Genomic DNA, 19,737 nt, shown 5'->3' with positions numbered 1-19,737 from the left:
ACATCATTGGTTGTGACGTAGGTGTACAGCTAGGTTAAATTACGCAGCACTTCTCGAGTTTTAAAACGCATAACTTTTGAAGTTATGTCAATAATGTCGTAAACGCTCCTTATTTAACAAGAAAAGGTTATGTAGCGGTCAGAGACACGCAGCATCAAGTGCCTACTAGAATAGCTCTATTGGTCGTAGTTACCACATTTGCCTCATTCGTCTAAACAACAGTTCGCGCGTGTGGTCCGTGTTTCACGAAGCGGTTCGCGGGACCATCAAAACCGCTTCTCGTGATTCATGCAAGTTGGGTAGTGTGACAGTTTGTGTAAATTCGCCTCTCCGCACTAGGAGGGCCCTTTGCCATGGCAGGAAGACCCAACCGCCTTAACGATGACAGGGAACGTAGGCTGAAACCTTACGAAAGACCCAGGGTGAGTTAAGCCTAAAGACGCAGTAGCCCGGCATGTTTCGTTGGTGAACTTTCACCGCGCCAAGCGGAACCATGAAATCTGGGCTACAGCGTCGTGAAACTGTCTGTGTTTTGCTTGCCCGTCGAAACCAACCGTAATGAATGATGGTAAACAGGTGAGTGCTAGTGAGCGTTACTGGAGGTCTCGTCTTAACAAGAAAAAGAAAAATCGTTGCGCGAGCTTGCAGTCACCGTATTTCAAAGTACCGGCAAGATGAAGACAAACTTCAAAGCACGTTTACGTCAGGATGCTTGTGTGCTGCGCATGACATTAGGGGAAGACTCCAAGTGTTGTCGCCAAAGCGAAACCAATGCCGAAGTGTTAACAGCGGTAGCGTCTAGTGTCCACAACTACAGACTCCCGGTAAAATCTATTTTCCTGAGCTACCGCACAGCTTCAGCTGGTTAGCAATACAGCGGTTATCTGGAAGAGACACATAAACCGGTGCGCTGCTTGGACATCACCGCAGCGCACAACATTACGTAAGAAGGAACGGAACTCGTCAAGTGAGCACAACAAAAATGACGTATGAACCCCCGCGAAGTTTTCCGGCGGTCTAAATTTGCCCGCGGTGCTCTCTTTCTCAGGCGAGTTCGAAACGTCCGGAATGGTACGCTACGTCTGACTTTATTGAGCATTTGGGAATAAACTTTGAACTCTAGACCAAATATTTGCTATCCTATATCTAAAACCCTTGCATAAAAGCTGTGCTCTAGTAGTAGTGTGCAGTTTTTGTAGCCTGATGTTCTTTTTATAATGGTTGTACGTTGCATCCTATGTATCAGCATCAAAATAGTAGTGAAAAATTCTGTTGTATTCTTGTAAATGTGCCACTCTAGGGGAGATAGTACATGGACAAACACTTCCACCATGGGGAGAAAACACTCCTTTTGACTTGCATGTTTAGTGCCAAGTGCACAATACCTCCAGTGAAAGAATACCGCGCGTGAAAGAATTATTGCAATGGGATACACTAGATTGTCGAAGACGCAGACTTCGCTTGATGCTTCTTCACATCGTCTTTCATTCAAAAGTTGGCATTGATAGGCATCTTTAGATAAAGGCACCTAACTACTGTTCCCATAGGGTTGACCACGAGAATGAGGTTTTGGAATTTTCCTGCGAAACACATTCCTTTAGCAGGTCTTTTTTTCCTAGAACAAGACGGGACTGTAATCAATTAGACAAGTCTGTCGCAACCATATCATCCAATGACATATTTTTTGCACTGCTAAAATAATTCTTCTTGTGCTAGAGTAACTGTTCACTCATGTTACTGCTAGTGATGGCTGCTATATGCTTGTACTTGTCATTTCCTCTATTGTTCATTACTGTTCATATAATTACGTTTTTATCACCATAATACACTTCAGTGTTACATTAATTATATGTATGCTTGTGTACTTGTAATCTTGTTTCTTTATTTTTTGTTTGCACAATGATTCACTATGGTGCACTTTAGTGTACACTGTATTTATTTATATATGTATTTATTTATGTTCCCTTGATGCTGCTAGAGATTGCTACCAACTGTATGCTTTGAATTTTTCTTTGCTTTTTCTCCCCACTGTAATGCCATGTGGTGCTGTGGGTATGGCATAAATAAATAAAATAAATAAATAAGTGCTTCCGAGCATGGCCCAAGCAAGTTCACAAGAAGCCAGAGGGCAGCACCTTCCAGGGAGCTGTGATAAAAAGGGTCACTGGCACAGTTATTTAAAAGCGATTATTCTACAACTGTAGTAAGGCATTTGCACCATAATTTAACTGAACCATCATCATGACAGTTTCAGGGTCCCGCTCATGCACAATCTAATTGAGCTCGATTTGGATCAAAACAGTTATGACCCATGCATCGTGGTCAAGCTTCTTCATCGCACTCTGGCTGACATCTACACCCTCTAGCTCAATCGATCTGCTAGAAAGAGATTAAAAAATGCTAAAAACACAAGAATGTTTTTTCTGTGAGTGTATGATCTAAAATTGAGATATTAACATTTATTCATATTCACAATAATCCATTTGTGACCACGGCACCATGCCATTTTTAAATTAGCTGTATAGTGCTGCCCGAGACATAAGACAAGAAAGGCATCAAAACCAACGTCTTGTCTCTAGCACCGGTTCAGTCATGTGATGCCAACTAGCCCAGAAATATGTATTAACCAGCTTTGAAAGTTGCAGGTGATAACGGTTAGCTCGTTAAGAGCCACAGCTATAAATGAAGTATTTTCCAGGGGAAAAAAAATGAGAGGGATTTATAATGGACACTTCACATTATATCAGACAATTTTGATATGTATAGGGACCCACTTATGACACCTTATGCACTTTAGCCTCAGTCAAGCTTGATGCAGATTGCTATACCATCGAGCAGTGATCACAGTTGATTGTGATTGAAAAGTTCAACGCAGATCAGACCCAATCGCACTCGGAAGTGACCGACTTTATGACACTTGTATAAAAGGTCTATATTATGTGGTAGACAAAGCCTACCATTGTAAGAAGTGTTCCACGCTTTGTGGCATCAAGCACATTGTTCTTCTTATTGTAGTCTATGCTGCAAACTGTGACATCGGTTGTGCGGCACCTGCTGACACCGTCCTGGCTGAGTGAACCCCCATCTGAGCCTTTCAACGATCAAAGACCAGAGCTGATAAATGGTGAGGTGATAACACATGTCTGGTGTGGGCAGGATCTATACAGTTTGGTTTACTGTTATAGAGAACACATAAGTGTAGAGCATGTGCAAATTTTTCTCTATGGCAAGTGCACAATAGCCCAGCTTTGCGACAGGGGACACATGATTGACATATAGCATTTTTAGCTAGTGCACTAAGTGAGAGCTGCATGTTGGAATGTTTCCCTGAATGGTGAACTGCACTCCACATGCAGTATTGGTTCATTGTTGTAGAGTGTATCAAGCGTACATGTTGCTTGGAGATGTCAGGTTCTACATTGCGTAGTGGATGCCTTATGTCACTTCGCTTGACTCTTATTGTTAATGCAGAATGCATCCCCCAATTTCATGGCTAGTTTCAAATTTCTGCGCACCGTTCTAAAAAAGCACCCCCTCACCGCTTCGCGCACTGATCACACACGGTCTCCAATTAACACTGGCTCAATTGAATCCAATCCCCTTAGCAGCAAAAGCGTTGCCTTTGGGATCAGTATTTATAATTTGAAGATGGTACCTATGATGCGCTTAGTTAGCAAAAGTAAGAAGGCCTTCGTGATTTGTGTCCGTTGCCCAGAGCTGTTGTGTTTGCATGGGCTCATCTTCGAAGGTGCTTCCATGCAATGCTTCCTGCAGTCTGATAGCATTGCCTTTGGGTTTCTTGTGTTTGTGAATTCTCATTGTTGCACCTTGCCAAGAAAAACAGCCAGAAGACTTTTGAGGAAGTCCATGCGCACTCTCTCTCTCTCTTTTTTTTCTGGCGGGAAGCTTTGCCACCACCATCTTATATTTTGGTCCCATTCCAGGAAAATGCCCCCCCCCCCCCTTCCACTTTGCCAGTAATGTTGAGTTGATGACATGGGGATTGCTCAGAATTTTACTCTGCAGTAAAACCTATGTTAAAAGCATCCACACATTTGTAATGCTGGAGTTCAAACACGAACTGTCTTGCAACTTAACTACAGTCCTATTATTGTCAACTACAGTCAACGAATATGAAAAGGGGTCTGGAGCTCTGCGTTGTGTGTTCCATTCATCATGATTATAGTCCCTGTTATTGCTCTGTTTGCATTTGCAGTGATGTGAATGTTGTGCCAATCGTGCCAAACTCTGCGAAGAGGTGAAGCCTGCTATATACTGCTGCATTTTGGCAAAAGTTGCATAATTTGCACTGATTATGCAGCAACATAATTTTGGAGTCTTTCAGTGAAAGAAAAAAAAAACGAACAAAGTAAACCCAGTTCTGCGCAGTGAAAGCTGTTGAAACAGCGAAGCACTCTCGTGCCAACTCCTGCTACCACTTGCAATGAGCGGCTTTTTCCTCGGGCGTACAAGAAGTGTTACCCATCTTCGGAAAGGGTGCGGCACACACAGACGCCCGCTCTTATACCCATAGCCGATTGCCTCGTTTCCACCGTGCCTCTCCTCCTCACACGTAGTGCGGCCTCTCATTAGTAACCTCCTCTCCCCGCTTCCTCCACATCGGCACGTTCGCTGAGCTGCATTGCGACAACGGTGAAGGGTAGACTAAGAACAGCTTTGCTGTTAAAAAAAGGCGGAAGGTGCCCGACATCGGTATTTAATTTACCTCTGCAACTTTTAGTGTTTTTTAGTGGTCACGGAAGTAGACGAGATAGCTACGCTGCTGAAAAAATCTCTACCAATGGCGAGTAGCTATGTACTCAGCAGAGAATTTTATTAGATTAGTCTAATGGTTGTTGGTAAGTAAATTGCAGTTGTTGCCTCTTAAAGGAGTGTAGACACCAAAATCAGATGGTGAACTGACTGCAGCACGAGCATAGCGTGCTTGCAAGAAATGCTGTGACGAAGTTTGACTAAGAACAGATGGCTTAAAGGTAATATATCTGAATTTTGAAGTCTAGAAACAAAGTGTGCCTTCTTTTCTATCAAAAACAAAAATAATTTTCCACCTCTACTTGCGCGCGTCCAGGTGGACACTCGTGTTCGCAGTCACCCAACAACGATAGTGACGACGACGGCTATGTCTCGTTGCTGGGAGACGCAGCTTCGCCTTTCAGAGGTACTAGTACCGCAAAGCGTAGGCGCGCGTGTGAAATGTGGCATACAACACATCGGTTTGATGATGTCACTGCTTTGGTGCGCCACGTCATGTTGCCATCACGTGATGCTTGTTTCGCCACTTGGAATCGTAAAATACGCCGTGTAAATTGTGTAATCTTAACTTACAGAGGACACTATCGTGGACTTGCCAGTTGTTGTCAGGGTCTCCACTAAACTACTTTCCACATAAAATAGCAAAATTTTTACCACACTCCCTTGTTGGATTCAGCTTACCATAAAGTGCATGCCAAAGTGAGGTTCTAGCTGCTCCAAAAGCTGCTCTGAAGTGCTTTCGGTCAATTTCATCACTGCATTAGTGAGGTATGGAGAGCCTCCTACACCTAATCTCATTGAAGTTGCAGGAGGTATTTTCACCTAAAGTATTTTCAGCTAGGTATTTTTCAGCTAAGGTATTTTCAGCTTTTCTCAATAGCTAATGTTCATGTTGGCTCAAAAGCAAATTACGTGCCTGAATGTTTGGGCTGTTCATCAACAGTATTCTGTGGTGTCAGGGACATTGAAAAGCCACACAGAATCCCCCTCTGCTGAGTGCCTCATAATCATAATGTGATTATGGGGCGTATAACCTGTAAATTTCTTGCAAATCTAGGACAGAACACAGCATGTGCAACAGTTGCAGCTCATGCTGGTTCCTTCCTCCATGTTCCTGTGTTGTTCACACATGTTTATTTGCACCAGTTGGAACATATTAATACTGTCCTGCTCATTTGTTGTACTTTTAGCCTGATATTTTATTTGTGTTAACTATTAGCTCTCTCATGGGAGAAATTATGTGTGTGCTCTTCCACCCAGTTATTTATTACGTTTTGATCACTTGAATTTGCTTGAGCACTAGTCCTTCCAAATTTGGCCTGTGCTTCTTAAGTCTTCGTCCTGGTCCCGTGTGCACTGCATCAGCCCAAGAGAACACACACCAACTAGCTCCATTCTCATTAAATTTATGCCATTGCTGTATCTTATGCAGGTGAAAAAGAGTCATCTGTTTGTACATCCCTGGGGTCCTCGCCACGGTCAACACGAGACTGTGCTGTGGGACCAGACGGTGATCTTAACGAGGTGCCCAGCCCCCCCATGCCTGCGACATCACGGCCAGAGACGCCATTGCAACGACCCCTGGAACGGCCTCAAGAGCGGCTGCAGGAGCAGCCATTGGAAAGAACGTTAGGAAGACTATTTGAACAGCCGTCGGAACGATATGACCGACCACCGGAACGGTTATCGGAACGGCCACCGGAAAGGCCACTGGGACAGACGTTCAAGCGTGCTTTGGAACGGTCTCCAGAGCAGCCCACTGAGTGGCCATTGCAGCCGTCGCAGCTGCGGCCAGGGGCTTCATCCAGTCCCAGCAGCAGAACAAGTCTCGTTGGAACACCTAGCTCCGTCAAGAGACAAAAAGTAGGTCACAGAATTTCGTCATCATTAGTGTTGTTATTGCTGCTGCATGGTTTAATAGATTAGACATCATTACACAGAAAAATTAAAAATTGTTCACCTAAATTTCTGGCCATGGAGAGCAAATGTTAGTCGAGTAAAATAACATTTCTGTAGCAATGCACTAGAAATTCGCTTGTTGAACAACAGTCCTACCCACTGATAACAATGCCTGTTTTAACAATATATCTCTTGTAACAATGAGCAGCTGCTGCACTGCAGGAACCCGAAACAGTTGAATGTTTCAATGTATCGAGGCTTTCAGTCTGCTCAAGTTTGTTATAGTTAGGTGTGACTGTTGTAATACAATCCTTTCCCAAACAAGGGGTATGTGTTGTAGGTGAACATTTGTTTTTACTTCCTACAGCTCTGGTATGAAGATAGCCCCATGAAATCGCCTTTCTACTCTGGTCAGACAACGTATGGCGGAGCTGCGGCCCAAAACAGGCTACGAATGTTGGCAACGTCACAGACACCTACGGTATGTTATACTGTTTGGATTTTATCAGCAACACTAGGTGTGCGTGGTGCCTAGCGAGGTCCCAGCCTGTGCGTTTAGCAGTTGCAGACTTGTGCACATGCTCACAAATTGCTCAGAAATCAGGCGGGACGGTACTTGCGGAGCTAATTTTCACTTCACCTCTACCACTGCTTTTACCATTACTCTTCCCTGCTTTCTACTTTACACTGATGCACCACGGTGCAGAAACCTCGTCACAAAGACTGTGCTTCAACATCAAGAAGCAAGCCATGCCTCCATAATCAAGATGCCTTAATATCTCTGTTGTAGAAATAACTTGAAGCCTGATTTCAATAACGTATGTGCATGTCCTGTCCGTTTAGTTACAGTCAAATCTCGCTTTAACGATATTGGTGGGACAAGTGAAAAAATAAGGGCAGCCTCGCATTGGTGGTGGCTAGTCTGAACGAAGAGTGCAGCTGGGTGGCCTTTGTTGTTTATCTTTATTTTTTCTTTCTTTCTCTTTCTGTTTCTTGTATCTCTTTTCTGTATGTTTCTTTCTCTTTCTATTCTTTCTCTTTCTCGTCCTTTCTATTTTTATTTCTCTTTCTTCCCTTTCTCTCTGCCCTTTTCTCTATTTCTTTGTTTGTTTCTCTCCTTCCGTCTTGTTCTGTTTTTTTTTTTTCTCTTTTTTTGGTGTCTGTTTCTTTCTCTGTCTTTCTACCTCTTTATCTCTGCTTCTTTCTGTGTTTTTCTCTATATTTTTGTATTTTTATTCCCTTTATTTCTCTCTATTTTTCTCGTCCTTTCTATTTCTGTCTCTTTCTGTTTTTTCTTTTTGTTCTTTTTGTGTTTTTATTTCGTTATTTTTACTCTATTTTTGCCTTACTCTTTCTTTCTATTGCTTTTTTTTCTCTCTCTCTTTCTATTTTCTATCTCTTTCTTTCTCCTTTTCACGTTTTCGTTTTCGTTTGACACTTGCATCTGCTGTACGTAATAGTGGGGCTTGCCCAATTCCTGTGGCACATTACCACTTGAGGAGTTTTCTGGCGACACCGCACAAACTACGGCAAGCTACAACAGCTTTGCTGTTAAAAATTGTTGCATACCTTATTTACTCGCATAATGATCGCACCTGTAAATTTTGTCATCGAAAAATTAGATTTTTTTTCTTTCCCGCATAATGATCACACCCCGAACAACATCCATGACGTTTTTCAGATCCCCGCAAGCCAAAGCATGGCCTCCAGGATTGGTATTTGCAATTCGAAGATTGTACCTATGAAGTATCATAGAAATTGATTTTGGCGCATGCAGTTCGAAAAAGTAATACCTTTGAGATCCGTGTCTGTTGCCTAGGGCTTTCGCGTTGCATAAGTTCGTCATTATGGGAGGCCCTCCCATGGTCTTGTGGTGCTACCTTTGTGATTGTGCACGTCTTGTCTCCCCTCTAGCCCATCCGTGCTTGTGAGTTGTGGTGCAAATGTGCTGCGTATGTTTAGTTGTTTAATGTCTCACTGTTGTTTTCAGTGGAATCACATTCAGGGATTAGTTTTGTTGATAGAGGCGTTATTAATTTGCAAGATTTTGGCTGAGTGCCAATGTGTGCAGCTACAGTGGCTACATAGAGGGGTGGCTAGCATAGAGGGGTGGCTAGCATAGAGGGGCTAGAATGCAGTGATGAAGTTTAAGAGGAGGTGAAGCAAGGGCCGCGTTTTCAGACGATCACTTTTGGAACTACTTTTGTGGGGCATTCGGCTGTCTACTGGGGATGGCAGTCTTGCACTCCCCTGATTGTGCCAATTCAGTGGGCCGGGAACGTTATCGCTTGGAGACGCTGATGTATCTGATGGTAATCTCATGAAAATATCACTGATAGTGATTGCTTGCCAGGTGTGGGAGTCAACGTCCTCATTTGTTGTAGCGGCACTAGATTGAGAAGTTATGGAACCATAGGTGCTCAAAAAATGCTTCATGCTGATTGGGCAAGACCAAACTGCACTCAGCAACGCTGCATAGTTTTTTTCAAGTGTAAGAATTGACTTTCTGTGGGACTGCGATGATGCCCCCAGCGATGGCACTGCCCTCCCAGGACCACAAATCTTGTGACAGTGAGAGACAGAGGCACACAAGAGTAACAATGATTGTTTGCGGGCCAGTTGGTACATCTTGAACATGAAACAGCGCGCTTAGACAGGACAGAAAGTTACAAGAAGCACACAGACACAGCGTGTCTGTGTGCTTCTTGTAACTTTCTGTCCTGTCTAAGCGTGCTGTTTCATGCACACAAGAGCCTTTAAGAGGATCTTGTGTGCAATTTGAAAACATAGATATCATCTTAGAAACTTCAAGCGCGAACTGCAACAGGGACAAGAGAGGGAGGAGGCAAGAATGAATATATATACGTACCCAACCAGAACACGTCACCCGCTTTACATGCACACATGCACCCAAAAAGCTTTCAGTTGATAGTAAGCGCTGGTGTCGTTCCCTCTCTCTCTTGCCCCTGTTGCAGTTCGTGCTTGAAGTTTCTAAGACGTATATGTACCAAGTAGCTCGCATTTTGGTCTTACTTCAGTTCATGGGTACCAAACACACTGCTCCAGACAGAGCCTTAAGCCGCCCTCGGAGCAGTATCATGCAACCCACTTTGGTTCTGTTTAGTAGTTGGTCTAGACAAACAGTGTCAGGGATAGATAGTATCACAATGTTGGCACATCTGTTATATTCTTAATCTGGCTTGGATGTTTGTAGGCCGATTGAAGCCACCACTAACAGTGAGCTGTTGCTTCTGTCCGCAGGTCCCAGTCATGGCCCGAGGTGTGAAGCCAGGAGGAGCAACAGTTGGGCTCAGTAACACTACTCGCCAAATCCTGGCTACCCTGGAGAAGATGGCAACTCCTGTTACGGTGTGATGCTTACTTGTGATGTTTATGATGCTTACGTGATAAGGTAGGCAGTTGCTGCCTTGACGAAGACAAGATCAGTTGTTGAAACATTGTCTCGACTCTCCAGTGACAGCCCGTGTGCAAGGATTTTTTATTACTCGTTAAAAAAAGACAGTTTTTACACCACAAGAGATTCAAGTATTGAGAATCACATTTTTTGAAGGGGTACTGGTCAACACTGGCAATTCAGGTAGAGCTGCAGAAACTACTTGGCGCCGTCAGCCTACGTTTGTTTCTAACTCATTCCTGTCCTGTAAGTGCACCGATTGCTTTGGTGGCTGCATGCTGTAGTGGCCATCTGGTTGATCACATATCCGAACACCGCTTCTAAGGCCCTCAGTCCAATCTGTGTGTGCGATCTCTTGCCCCGATCGCCGATCAGCCATTTGTGCAAGCATAGTGGCAAATTTAGCATTTTGCCATCTCATCAGCCACTGGAAAACATTTGTCGTGGTGACACTACTTTGACTGTTGCGGCCTAAACTAAGATGCTTCACCAGTTGGCAGTCAGAATTGCAATTTGTTGTTGACGCATATATGTTCAGGATAGTTTCCTATGGCGTTTTAAGGGGTTTAGTGCCCCCTTTGCACCCCCCTGCCAATGCTCCTGCCAGATAGCACAATATTCAACTAGCTTTCCTTAGCTTCCGTTTTGCATGTAGGGTGCTGGCAGCCAGGCATATTGCCTGATGGCACAGTCAGTACAGGTAGGAATAAGTGAGAGGGTTCACTGAATAGTAGGCAACAGTTCGAGGAAAGTTCATTGGGTCAGGTAACATGATGATGATGATGTGGTCACTGACCAAGTTCCTCGTGTGACGAACCGGAACGTTTGACATTCAGAAGGCACATCCCTCTTAAGAGTAATTGCTATCTTTGACTTTGCACTGACAAAGTTATACTGGGCTTTCAGTGCCGAGTTCATGAAAAAAAGTTTTATTTTGCTTATAATGGTGTATCTCTTTTCACTGAATGAATGGAAGTAGTCATGAAAAAAAATGATTTACCAGTCTACACTGATTTAGTGTTTCTGTTTTGTGTGTGTAACTTTTCTGTGAGCTGCACTCATTGGCCACCTTTGCACAGGAGGCCAAGCGTGTACCGCTGAGGAGCAGGATAGCAGATGGCCGGAGTTGGACTCTCCCACACCGCAGAGATCCCCCTGCACCAACACAGGTTTGTCCGATTGCTGTAGGATGTCCCATTACAGCAGGCTTTTCTTTATATGTCCCCTCACCAGGCCCCATTGCAAATTTCAGTTGGAACACTGGATGTTGTGGAGCACTATCTAAAGAGCGCTTTATCGAAAGAGTTTTCAAATTGATTCAATAATAAGTAACAGGTGATGATTTCAGAGGTTCTTCTACTCCTTTCATCATCATATGTAGCCCTTAGTTTATCACTTTTATTAGTTTGAATTTTTGCTTTTAAGGGGAGACACTGGTCCTTAGGGAGACATGGCTCTTGGGAGCTGTGTCTCCTCTTCAGTCAAACTCTGTAGGCATCCCTGCGAAATTGAAATTAACAAGCTTTTACTGTATTATGTTTATGTAAGTGAGAGGGCTCACTGCGTAGTAAGGAACAGTTCGACGAAACTTTGAGTCAGGTAACATGATGATGAAGTTGTGGTCACTGACCAAGTTCATGTGACGAACTGAAGCTTTGCACATTCGGAAGGCACATCCCCGTAAGTGTAATTGCTATTCATGACTTTACACTGACAAAGTAATACCGGGCTTTCAGTGCAGAGCTAATGAAAAAACTTGGATTTTGCTTATAATGGTGTGCTGTCAGTTGAAATTGTATCCTTGCAGGGCACTTATACAGTAATGGTGTGGGAGGAGGAAAGGGCAATGTAAAGTTTATGTGCTGGTGTCCTGAAGGCTGCATTTAAAGCATGCACAGTTGCCTCGTTTGCATGCCCGCTTGACTGCAATCTCTTTAAGGACCGCTGTTTGCATTTGCAGGGTGGGCCTCCAGTCAGAAGTGCAGCTAGGCCATCTATTCGAACGGTAGTGCCACCTCGGACAGAGATGTCTCGATTGGAGGTCTCTCGGAAGGAAAGCACTGCAGCTGAATCCTCGTGGGCCGATTCCCTCAAGGCAAAGGTGTCTCGGCCGGAAACTGGCAAACCTGAAGTGCCTTCGGTTGAAGCTGCCAAGCAATACCCTCTGAGAAAAACAGAGGAACCCAGTGTTGAAACAAGTAGTGTGACGGTGGCTCCTGTGGCCAAACCGAACTCGGTGACTTCTGCTTGGGAACCTCCGTCTAATAGGTATGTACTCTTTGCTGCTCAGATCAGATCAAATAACTTTATTGGGTGCCCTGCGAATTGGTGGGATGGGCTTGGATCCTGCCTAGGCTTCGGCCAAGGGTTGCTGGCCCTTGGCAGCTTCCTTGGCTCGCTGGACTGCTGCTTCTGTTTTTTTTTTTTTTTATATAAGCTATGGCAAAAGCCTTATATGTCTCATATGAAGGTGGCCTTGAAGAATGTCACAGCGTGACCATGAAATGCTAAAAAAAGGTATCTCATGAGCGTGGCTTGAGGCACGCAAGCTGCACGTTCACTTCATCGTTGCAGCGTTCGTGTCACTAAAAAAATTTCTTTAGTGACGTTTGTGTGACTCTGCCTTCTGATACAGCTATGGAGTAATATGGAATGGGCGTGCAATGGAAGACGCTGGACCAAGGCCTAGTGGATTGTGGGTCAGGCTCGAAATGCACAATGCCAGAAGTGGCTTAACAAGCATAAAATGAGCACGTGACGAGCCACGTGGCTCGTCGGATTCTGACCTGGCGTTTCAGTCTTAAAACTTTCAGCATTCAAAATTTGTGAGTTCAGGTCCCACCGATGGCAAGGTGTTTTTTCTAGGGGTGTGCGAATATTCGAAATTTCGAATATTTTTCTAATAGTGTTTGCTATTTGATTCGATTCGCACTGAAATTTTACTATTCGAACTTCCCAAAGACAAATGCAGTCAACGTCCGGTTGAAAGTGACCCCTTCAGGTTTTTAATATGCTTCACCTCATTACAATCTGGTATTGCGGCAAAGCTGCCTTTCAAGCTCCGTTACGGTCGAACTTAGCCAAGAGACGAAGTCCGGTTAAAAGTGGTCCCTAGATTTTCAATATGCTTCACCTCATCACACCCCCGTATTGCGGCAAAGCTGCCTTTCAAGCTCCGTTACGGTCGAACTGAGGCAAGACACAGTCAACGTCTGATTGGAAGTGGTCCCTAGATTTTCAATATGCTTCACCTCCTCACACCCCCGTATTGCGGCAAAGCTGCCTTTCAAGGTCCGTTATGGTTGAACTTAGCCAAGAGACAGTCAACGTCCGTTTGGAAGTGGTCCCTAGATTTTCAATATGCTTCACCTCATCACACCCCCGTATTGCGGCAAAGCTGCCTTTCAAGCTACGCTACGGTCGCAAATGTATTAACTCAAGAAAACGCTGGTTCCAATATGGAGATGAAAGACGTGGCAGAGTTGGGGGCTCAATTAATGCTGTTTTGGACCTGAAATTTGGGCAGGAAGTCCGAAAAATTGGACGCTGAAGCTTTTTAGCATCCAAAATTTCAGATGTTCTTATATATCGACGTCTACGAGGCAGATTTGGAACTCCGGACTTGAAGGGAGCCCGCCCTTGTCCGCCACATCAGTTAGGCTTCCACAGAAGTTGAGAGAGAAGGAGAGGCTGAGGAAATGGCATCTTTGCCTATCACGTGTAAAGTGTTGTCGGCAACACTTTGGTTGCGCCAAATCATGCACATAAATACAATTCGGCCTCTACATTGCCTCACTCTTGATAAGAAAGACAACTATGAAATATGACCCCACCAGCGCTTCATCAACCTAGCGAAAAGAAACACTTTCATGTTGCTATCTCACAAGAACATACTTAGGGATTCTCTGCAACTTTTTCTGTAATTTCACTTCGAATTATTCGAAAAATGTTTGAGAAATATTGGAAAATTATTCGAAATTATTCGATTCGATTCGCACTCAATCTTTATTATTCGAATTCGCTTCGCACCCAAAATTTTGCTATTCGCACAGCTCTAGTTTTTTCGTCATTTTAACTCGTTTCCATTGATGTCATAATTACTACACCACAGTTAAAAACTACAAATAATGTCTCCTATTCTTTTCTTGGCTTCAGTAGGTTGTGTGTAAGAAAAACAAACGAGCCCCTTGATTGATTCCCCTTCAGTTATTGAAGGCCACTGTAGTTTCAATGAACATTCATTGGAAAATCTGTGCGTCCGGTGTCACGCATGAAGTGTGCTTGAGTTAAGGGGGGACGTGGCTTTCGGTACCAACTTTCTTATTTCTTCATGGATTTTGATGAAAATTGGCACACTTATTTGAAATGTTTTTTTAATGCTACTGTAGAAACTTCATGAATATATCTTTACAACTTTTTGATGTACAATATATTTCACCTTCTGCTCTTGTTCCGAGTCTGACTCGCTTAAAAAATGCGATAGGAAACTCGTTCAAAGTGCTATGCATTCTAAGATGTCTGATTAAGGGCATGACATTCTTAGATTTTTTTATTTGCAACAAAACTTTTTTTAGTTTTCATTTTTCATGAGGTGACTGTGCAACAGGCATCGAGGCTTTGTGCAACTCGTCAAATAGCTAATTATCAAAAGGCCATACTGAAAAAGCAAGAATGTCACGCCCTGAACTGTGCTTCAAGGAATATAGAACAAAAAACAGAACTGAAATAGACCCAGCGGTCAGTGAGAAATCAGCGGAACAAGCGAAGCAGAAAGCAAGAAAAGTCGTTTTGAGAAAACGGCTTTTAAAGTTGTACCAACGATATTACTTCATCAAAAGGCACTGGGGTCGTAATCTTTTGAGTCCTTCGTAATGTGCAGTTTCTTGAGTGCCCTGTCTTTAGTTTGAGGTGCCTTGCTTCTTTAAAACACAAGAAGATTGTAATCTTTAATGTGTTTTATAAGGTTGGACCTCCTGCACATGGTGCCTTTCATCTGTTGTGCCTTTGTTTTCTTTCTTTTTTTCTTAAAATCCTTTTCTGATATGCAAAGAACATGTAGCATGACTTTTAAACGAAGTTATGAAGTGGTGTAATAGACATGACAAAAAACAAGATATTGTAATGCAAGTAGGTCATGTACTATGATGATTTGCCAGCTTGCTTGTATTCATGCTCTCATTAACATACTTAACAGTCTTGATTGCAATTGATCATTGAATCATTTTTATAGGATACTAAGAGCGGCTCTCATCATGACAACCTATCCCTTCCTCCTAAATAACAGGCAGTTATGGCCAAGACATTGGTGGAATAGGAATTCCTTAGCAGTTTATTCAAGACGCGAACTGGGCAGATATGAATTCATCTCCCTGTTTCACTCGTCAAGCTAATTTGTAAACCTCGCCTGCGATGCGCTTCATCATTCACCCGGTCGCGGACACTGTTTTCTGCGAGGCTTTTATTTTTTCAGATGATTCATGAGCGCTTACGGCGATACCAAGCACGGCCCCAAGCGCGCCTAAATTGCATCACCAGTGCTTTATTTCACCTCTAAGTGCTCGGCCGCATAGTCCGGGAAGTCGGCACGCGATGTGCTGGGTGGCGGCATTCGGTGATGATGCGCAATATTCCTAGGTGCGGCGACAAAAAATATGCGCGCAACGTGTTTGGCCTCGCATTTCAGGACGCCGACGCGCGCCCGCTGCGCGACGAGCTTGGCCGTGGGGTCCGCTGCCGATGCGTAAAATGACCATCCGCTGTACCGAGGAGCCGGCGGGGGAAGCGCTTCGTTCCTTGCGAAGAAGCACACTGCCGCGAGTCCGCTAACGCGTTGTTCTTGCCCGCAATGTTCGAGGTTCGTCTCGCGTGCCGACGCCGTGAGCGGAGTTAGGCCTAGTGTCGACTCCGAGCAGTAGACGCGCCGGCCGCGGTGCCCGATGTTTCAAAGTACGTAATGCGTGGTCGCGAGTACAAAGAGTCGTCCTGCGATCATCTTCGTCACGACGTCCGAAGTGCGCATAAGCAGAACCTCCAACCACGGATCCGACGAGTCAACGCTAGAGAGTCGGTCCGAGACGCGCGTTTGCGATGTTCACTACGAGTGCGGCACGCCATCGTAATACCACCGAGCTTCCGCTAGTAGCTCCAAACTAAAACGTAGTTCTTGTTCAAAGTTATCGTCGAGCCGTGAACACAGAGCGATTGCGAATACGCCACGAAGTAGCGCGACTTTCGACAGCCGTGAGCTCGAGACGCACGAGCTGCAGACGACGATCTCCCGGAGCGAGAATCGGACCAATGGCGAGGCGCGCTGGGGCAACATGGCGGACGCGGCCAATCGGAGGGCTCGAAACGACCTTCGAACATTTGCTTTTTGTGCGCTTGTTTTCGAAGGGAGGAGCCAGCTGCGGCGGGGAATTTGAAGACGGAGAAATGCGCTTTCCGATGAGCCCAAGATATCGGCGCCCGGTGGCGCGTTGCGGAGCTATGATTTTTTGAAAATCAGTGTTTTTTTTTGCAATTTCCCCAATAATTTTCGCCAACTCGGCAGGCGCAACAATTTTTTTATAGCACTTCTACGCGGTTTTCGGTGAAGATATTTTGGAATCTGATATAAAAAGGGCTACAGAAACTGAAAATGTGATTTTCAAAAAATCGATTTTTTTGCCATTTTTCGCGATACGAAAGCCGCGTCCCCCCTTAAACGAGCTAATACAATGCGCAGTCAGAAGGAGGGGAGGTGTATTGGCTGCATTGCCACAATAGCTCTACACCCCTCCCCCTCCATCTTTCTCCCCTTGCGACCCTGTTAATAAGAATGGAATCCTCATGGCACTTGAATATTGCTGTAAGTGTTATAGCTGGCAAAGAAGGAGTGTTCCACACTTGCCGTCATGGCTGCCAGCGGCGCTGACTAACACTCCTTGGGTTCGACCCCACAAAGTGGACGAGGGGAAACTGCTGCTGTAGCTCATCCGGTAAGAGCATCGGCTGCCTAATCAGAAGGTTGCAGGTTCATCCGCTGCCAGCGGCAAGTTGTCTTTTCATCCCCTTTACTTTCTTCACATCTGTATCGCAGTTACTACGATGCACTTAAAAACCACAATTAACGCCCCCTATACAGTCGACGTCCGATTTCCCGGACCCTCAAGGAACCGCGAAAACGTCCGGAAAATCGGGCAGTCCGGAAAAACGAATGCACATGAAAACGCACCTTTTTGGTAGGTATTTTTTGCTGACGGAGAGGGTCACGGCCGGAGTACAAGATTCCCATTGCAATTCAGCCAATGCATCGTTTAGGTGGCTCTGAAAAGAGCCATTTATATATAAAAAAAAAAGATACGACGTGGCCGGCACTATCTCATAGGTCAGCACTTGGTCGCAAAGAAGTTGCTTATTTTCTTTTGCACGGTCCGCTTGCCCGCGATCATGTCTGCCTCAATTTCAGTCAACGTCATGTTGTCGCTGTACACTGATGACAGTGTCATCAGTGCTCGCATCAACTCCGAGCTCGTTGGCTGTGTAGGAGCTGGCTCTTCGTTCTCGGTGTCGGAGTCATCGAAATCTTCCGTAACTTGATGAATGATTTCGTCATCGGTCAACTCCGCACATAGCTCGAGGTCTTTGTCAGCGTCGGCGAAGCCCTCAAAGGTTATCCCGGCTGGAATCGACACGCCGGCAGTGCGCAGATCGTCAAAGGCAACGTCCGCGGATGGCAGTTCGTCACACACGCTGTCCACTTGGGGCAAGACGGCCGTCTCGGCGTCGAGTGTGAAGCCCGCGTGGCGAAAACAGTTCCGCAGAGTCTCTTGCGTAACCGCCTTCCACGATTCCGCTAGCATGCCGACGGCAGACCTGAGGTCAACAGCGTAGCTTTTCCCGCTGTTGGAGCAGAGCACCATGCGGCTGAGCATGCGTGATTTGTAATGATGCTTCAAGTTACGAATCACGCCTTGGTCCATCGGCTGCAGGATTGCTGTGGTGTTCGGCGGCAGAAATTCATTCTGTACAGCCTTTAGGTCCTTGATGTGGCCATGCGCAGCGCAGTTATCCACAAACAGCAGAACTCTTCGATTTTGCTGCTCGAACCTTCTGTCCAGCTTGTGCACGTACGCTTCGAATAGCTGCTGCGTTACCCACGCCTTCTTGTTAGCTTCATGGAGAACAGGCAGAGTTACTGCCCCCCTTGAAACATCTTGGATGCTTCGACTTGCCTATTACTAGTAACGGAAGCTTCTCGCTGCCTGACATGTTGCTGCCAACGAGGACAGTGAGCCGCTCCTTGCTGTGCTTGCCGCTGTGGCAGGGGTCATCAGCATATGCAAGCGTTTTCTCTGGCAGCAGCTTGTAAAACAGTCCAGTTTCGTCGCAGTTGAAAATATCATTAGGTGGAAACTGCTGAAGCAAGTACTGCAGCTTTCCATCCCGATATTCGGCGACAACAGAATCGTCAACGGCGCCGCTTTCTCCGCACATCTTCTTGAACTTCAAGTCATTGCGGCTCTTGAAATTGCAAAGCCATCCATCGCTGAACTTGAAGTCCTTCACGTTCATCTGAAGCGCGAAAACCTCCGCCTTCTGCTTCAGGATGTCGCCTAACACCGAGATTTTCTTAGCGATCATGGCACTGAGCCACACGAGGAGCGCTTCCTCGAGCTGCGGGTAAACACCCTGACTCGCATTCTTCTTTCCAGCCCCGGTTGATTTGGCAGCCACTTCCAAGATCTTCGCCTTGTTTTTGATGAAGTCCCAAACAGTTTGCTTCGAAATTCCGAACTCCCTCCCCACCTCTCTCTGCGACCGACCGCTTTGTACTTGTTCAATGATGGCGGCTTTCTTCTCCATCGTGAGCCTACGAGGGGGCTTTGTGCGCTTCGAAGGCGCGGACGAAGACGAAGGAGCAGTCGGTGCCATCGCTGTAAACGGTGAATCTGCTCGACGAAAAGCGCAGCACGAACTCGGTAGATGCTGAAGGTCGCGAAACGTGATCACTGCAGGTAGCGCGCAGCAGCAAACGATCAACCGCAGACACGACCGCAGAGCTGGCAGAGCTGACAAAACAACACGTGAACGAACACAGTGAGGTCTGGCTTCGCTAAGCTACGGCTGGCAACAGATTGACACTTGCGGTTTCGAGGTTACGGCAGCCGCGGCGCGGTGCGGCGGTGCTGCTGGCCACACCTGCGATGCGAGTATGGTGGGTTCGAGGATATGAAAACAACCAAAATGGCAGCGTCGGTGGTGACTTTGGGTCGGCGGTTAACACTAAAAAGTCCGGGAAATCGGATGGCGAAGCCTATAAGCGTCCGGAATTTCGTACTTTTTAATACATTGACTTTATGGGGAACTTGACGGTGCCACAAATGAGTCCGGGAAATCAGGCATGTCCGGAATTTCGGGCGTCCGGGAAATCGGACGTCGACTGTACCTTCCTTGGCTTCATTATCTGCTGGTTTTTATTAACTTTGTGTCAAACAAAGAAACGAGCCCTAAAAAATTCTCTGCCTTCAAGTTCTGACAAACCAGACAGACAGTGACACTGAAGCTGTAATTTACGTGTGGGAATTTCTTCACTTGTGCTAAAAGCAGAAATAGATAGCCACACGAAGAGTATCTTTGGTAACTCCACATCCTTTGCTTCTTACTGTTTT

The 19,737-nt window shown here is 45.4% G+C and overlaps 1 protein-coding gene across 3 annotated transcripts in view; it reads left to right on the top strand.

The window, feature by feature from the left end:
- Positions 1 to 191: 191 nt before the first annotated feature.
- The window catches only part of LOC119406910 (nuclear pore complex protein Nup153), a 65,167-nt gene continuing 45,621 nt past the window's right edge, over positions 192 to 19,737 (top strand). For all 3 annotated transcript variants that reach the window (XM_049419587.1, XM_049419586.1, XM_037673690.2), the window contains exons 1-7: positions 192 to 422; positions 3,016 to 3,124; positions 6,206 to 6,636; positions 7,040 to 7,153; positions 9,934 to 10,041; positions 11,167 to 11,256; positions 12,048 to 12,355. In XM_049419587.1, the coding sequence (XP_049275544.1) occupies positions 354 to 422; positions 3,016 to 3,124; positions 6,206 to 6,636; positions 7,040 to 7,153; positions 9,934 to 10,041; positions 11,167 to 11,256; positions 12,048 to 12,355 (1,229 nt within the window). In that variant the 5' untranslated portion in view covers positions 192 to 353. The remainder of the gene's footprint in view (positions 423 to 3,015; positions 3,125 to 6,205; positions 6,637 to 7,039; positions 7,154 to 9,933; positions 10,042 to 11,166; positions 11,257 to 12,047; positions 12,356 to 19,737) is intronic.

The sequence above is a fragment of the Rhipicephalus sanguineus genome, chromosome 10, assembly GCF_013339695.2.
Source record: "Rhipicephalus sanguineus isolate Rsan-2018 chromosome 10, BIME_Rsan_1.4, whole genome shotgun sequence".
NCBI classification, from domain to species: domain Eukaryota; kingdom Metazoa; phylum Arthropoda; class Arachnida; order Ixodida; family Ixodidae; genus Rhipicephalus; species Rhipicephalus sanguineus.
This window is presented reverse-complemented; position numbering and strand designations above follow the sequence as displayed.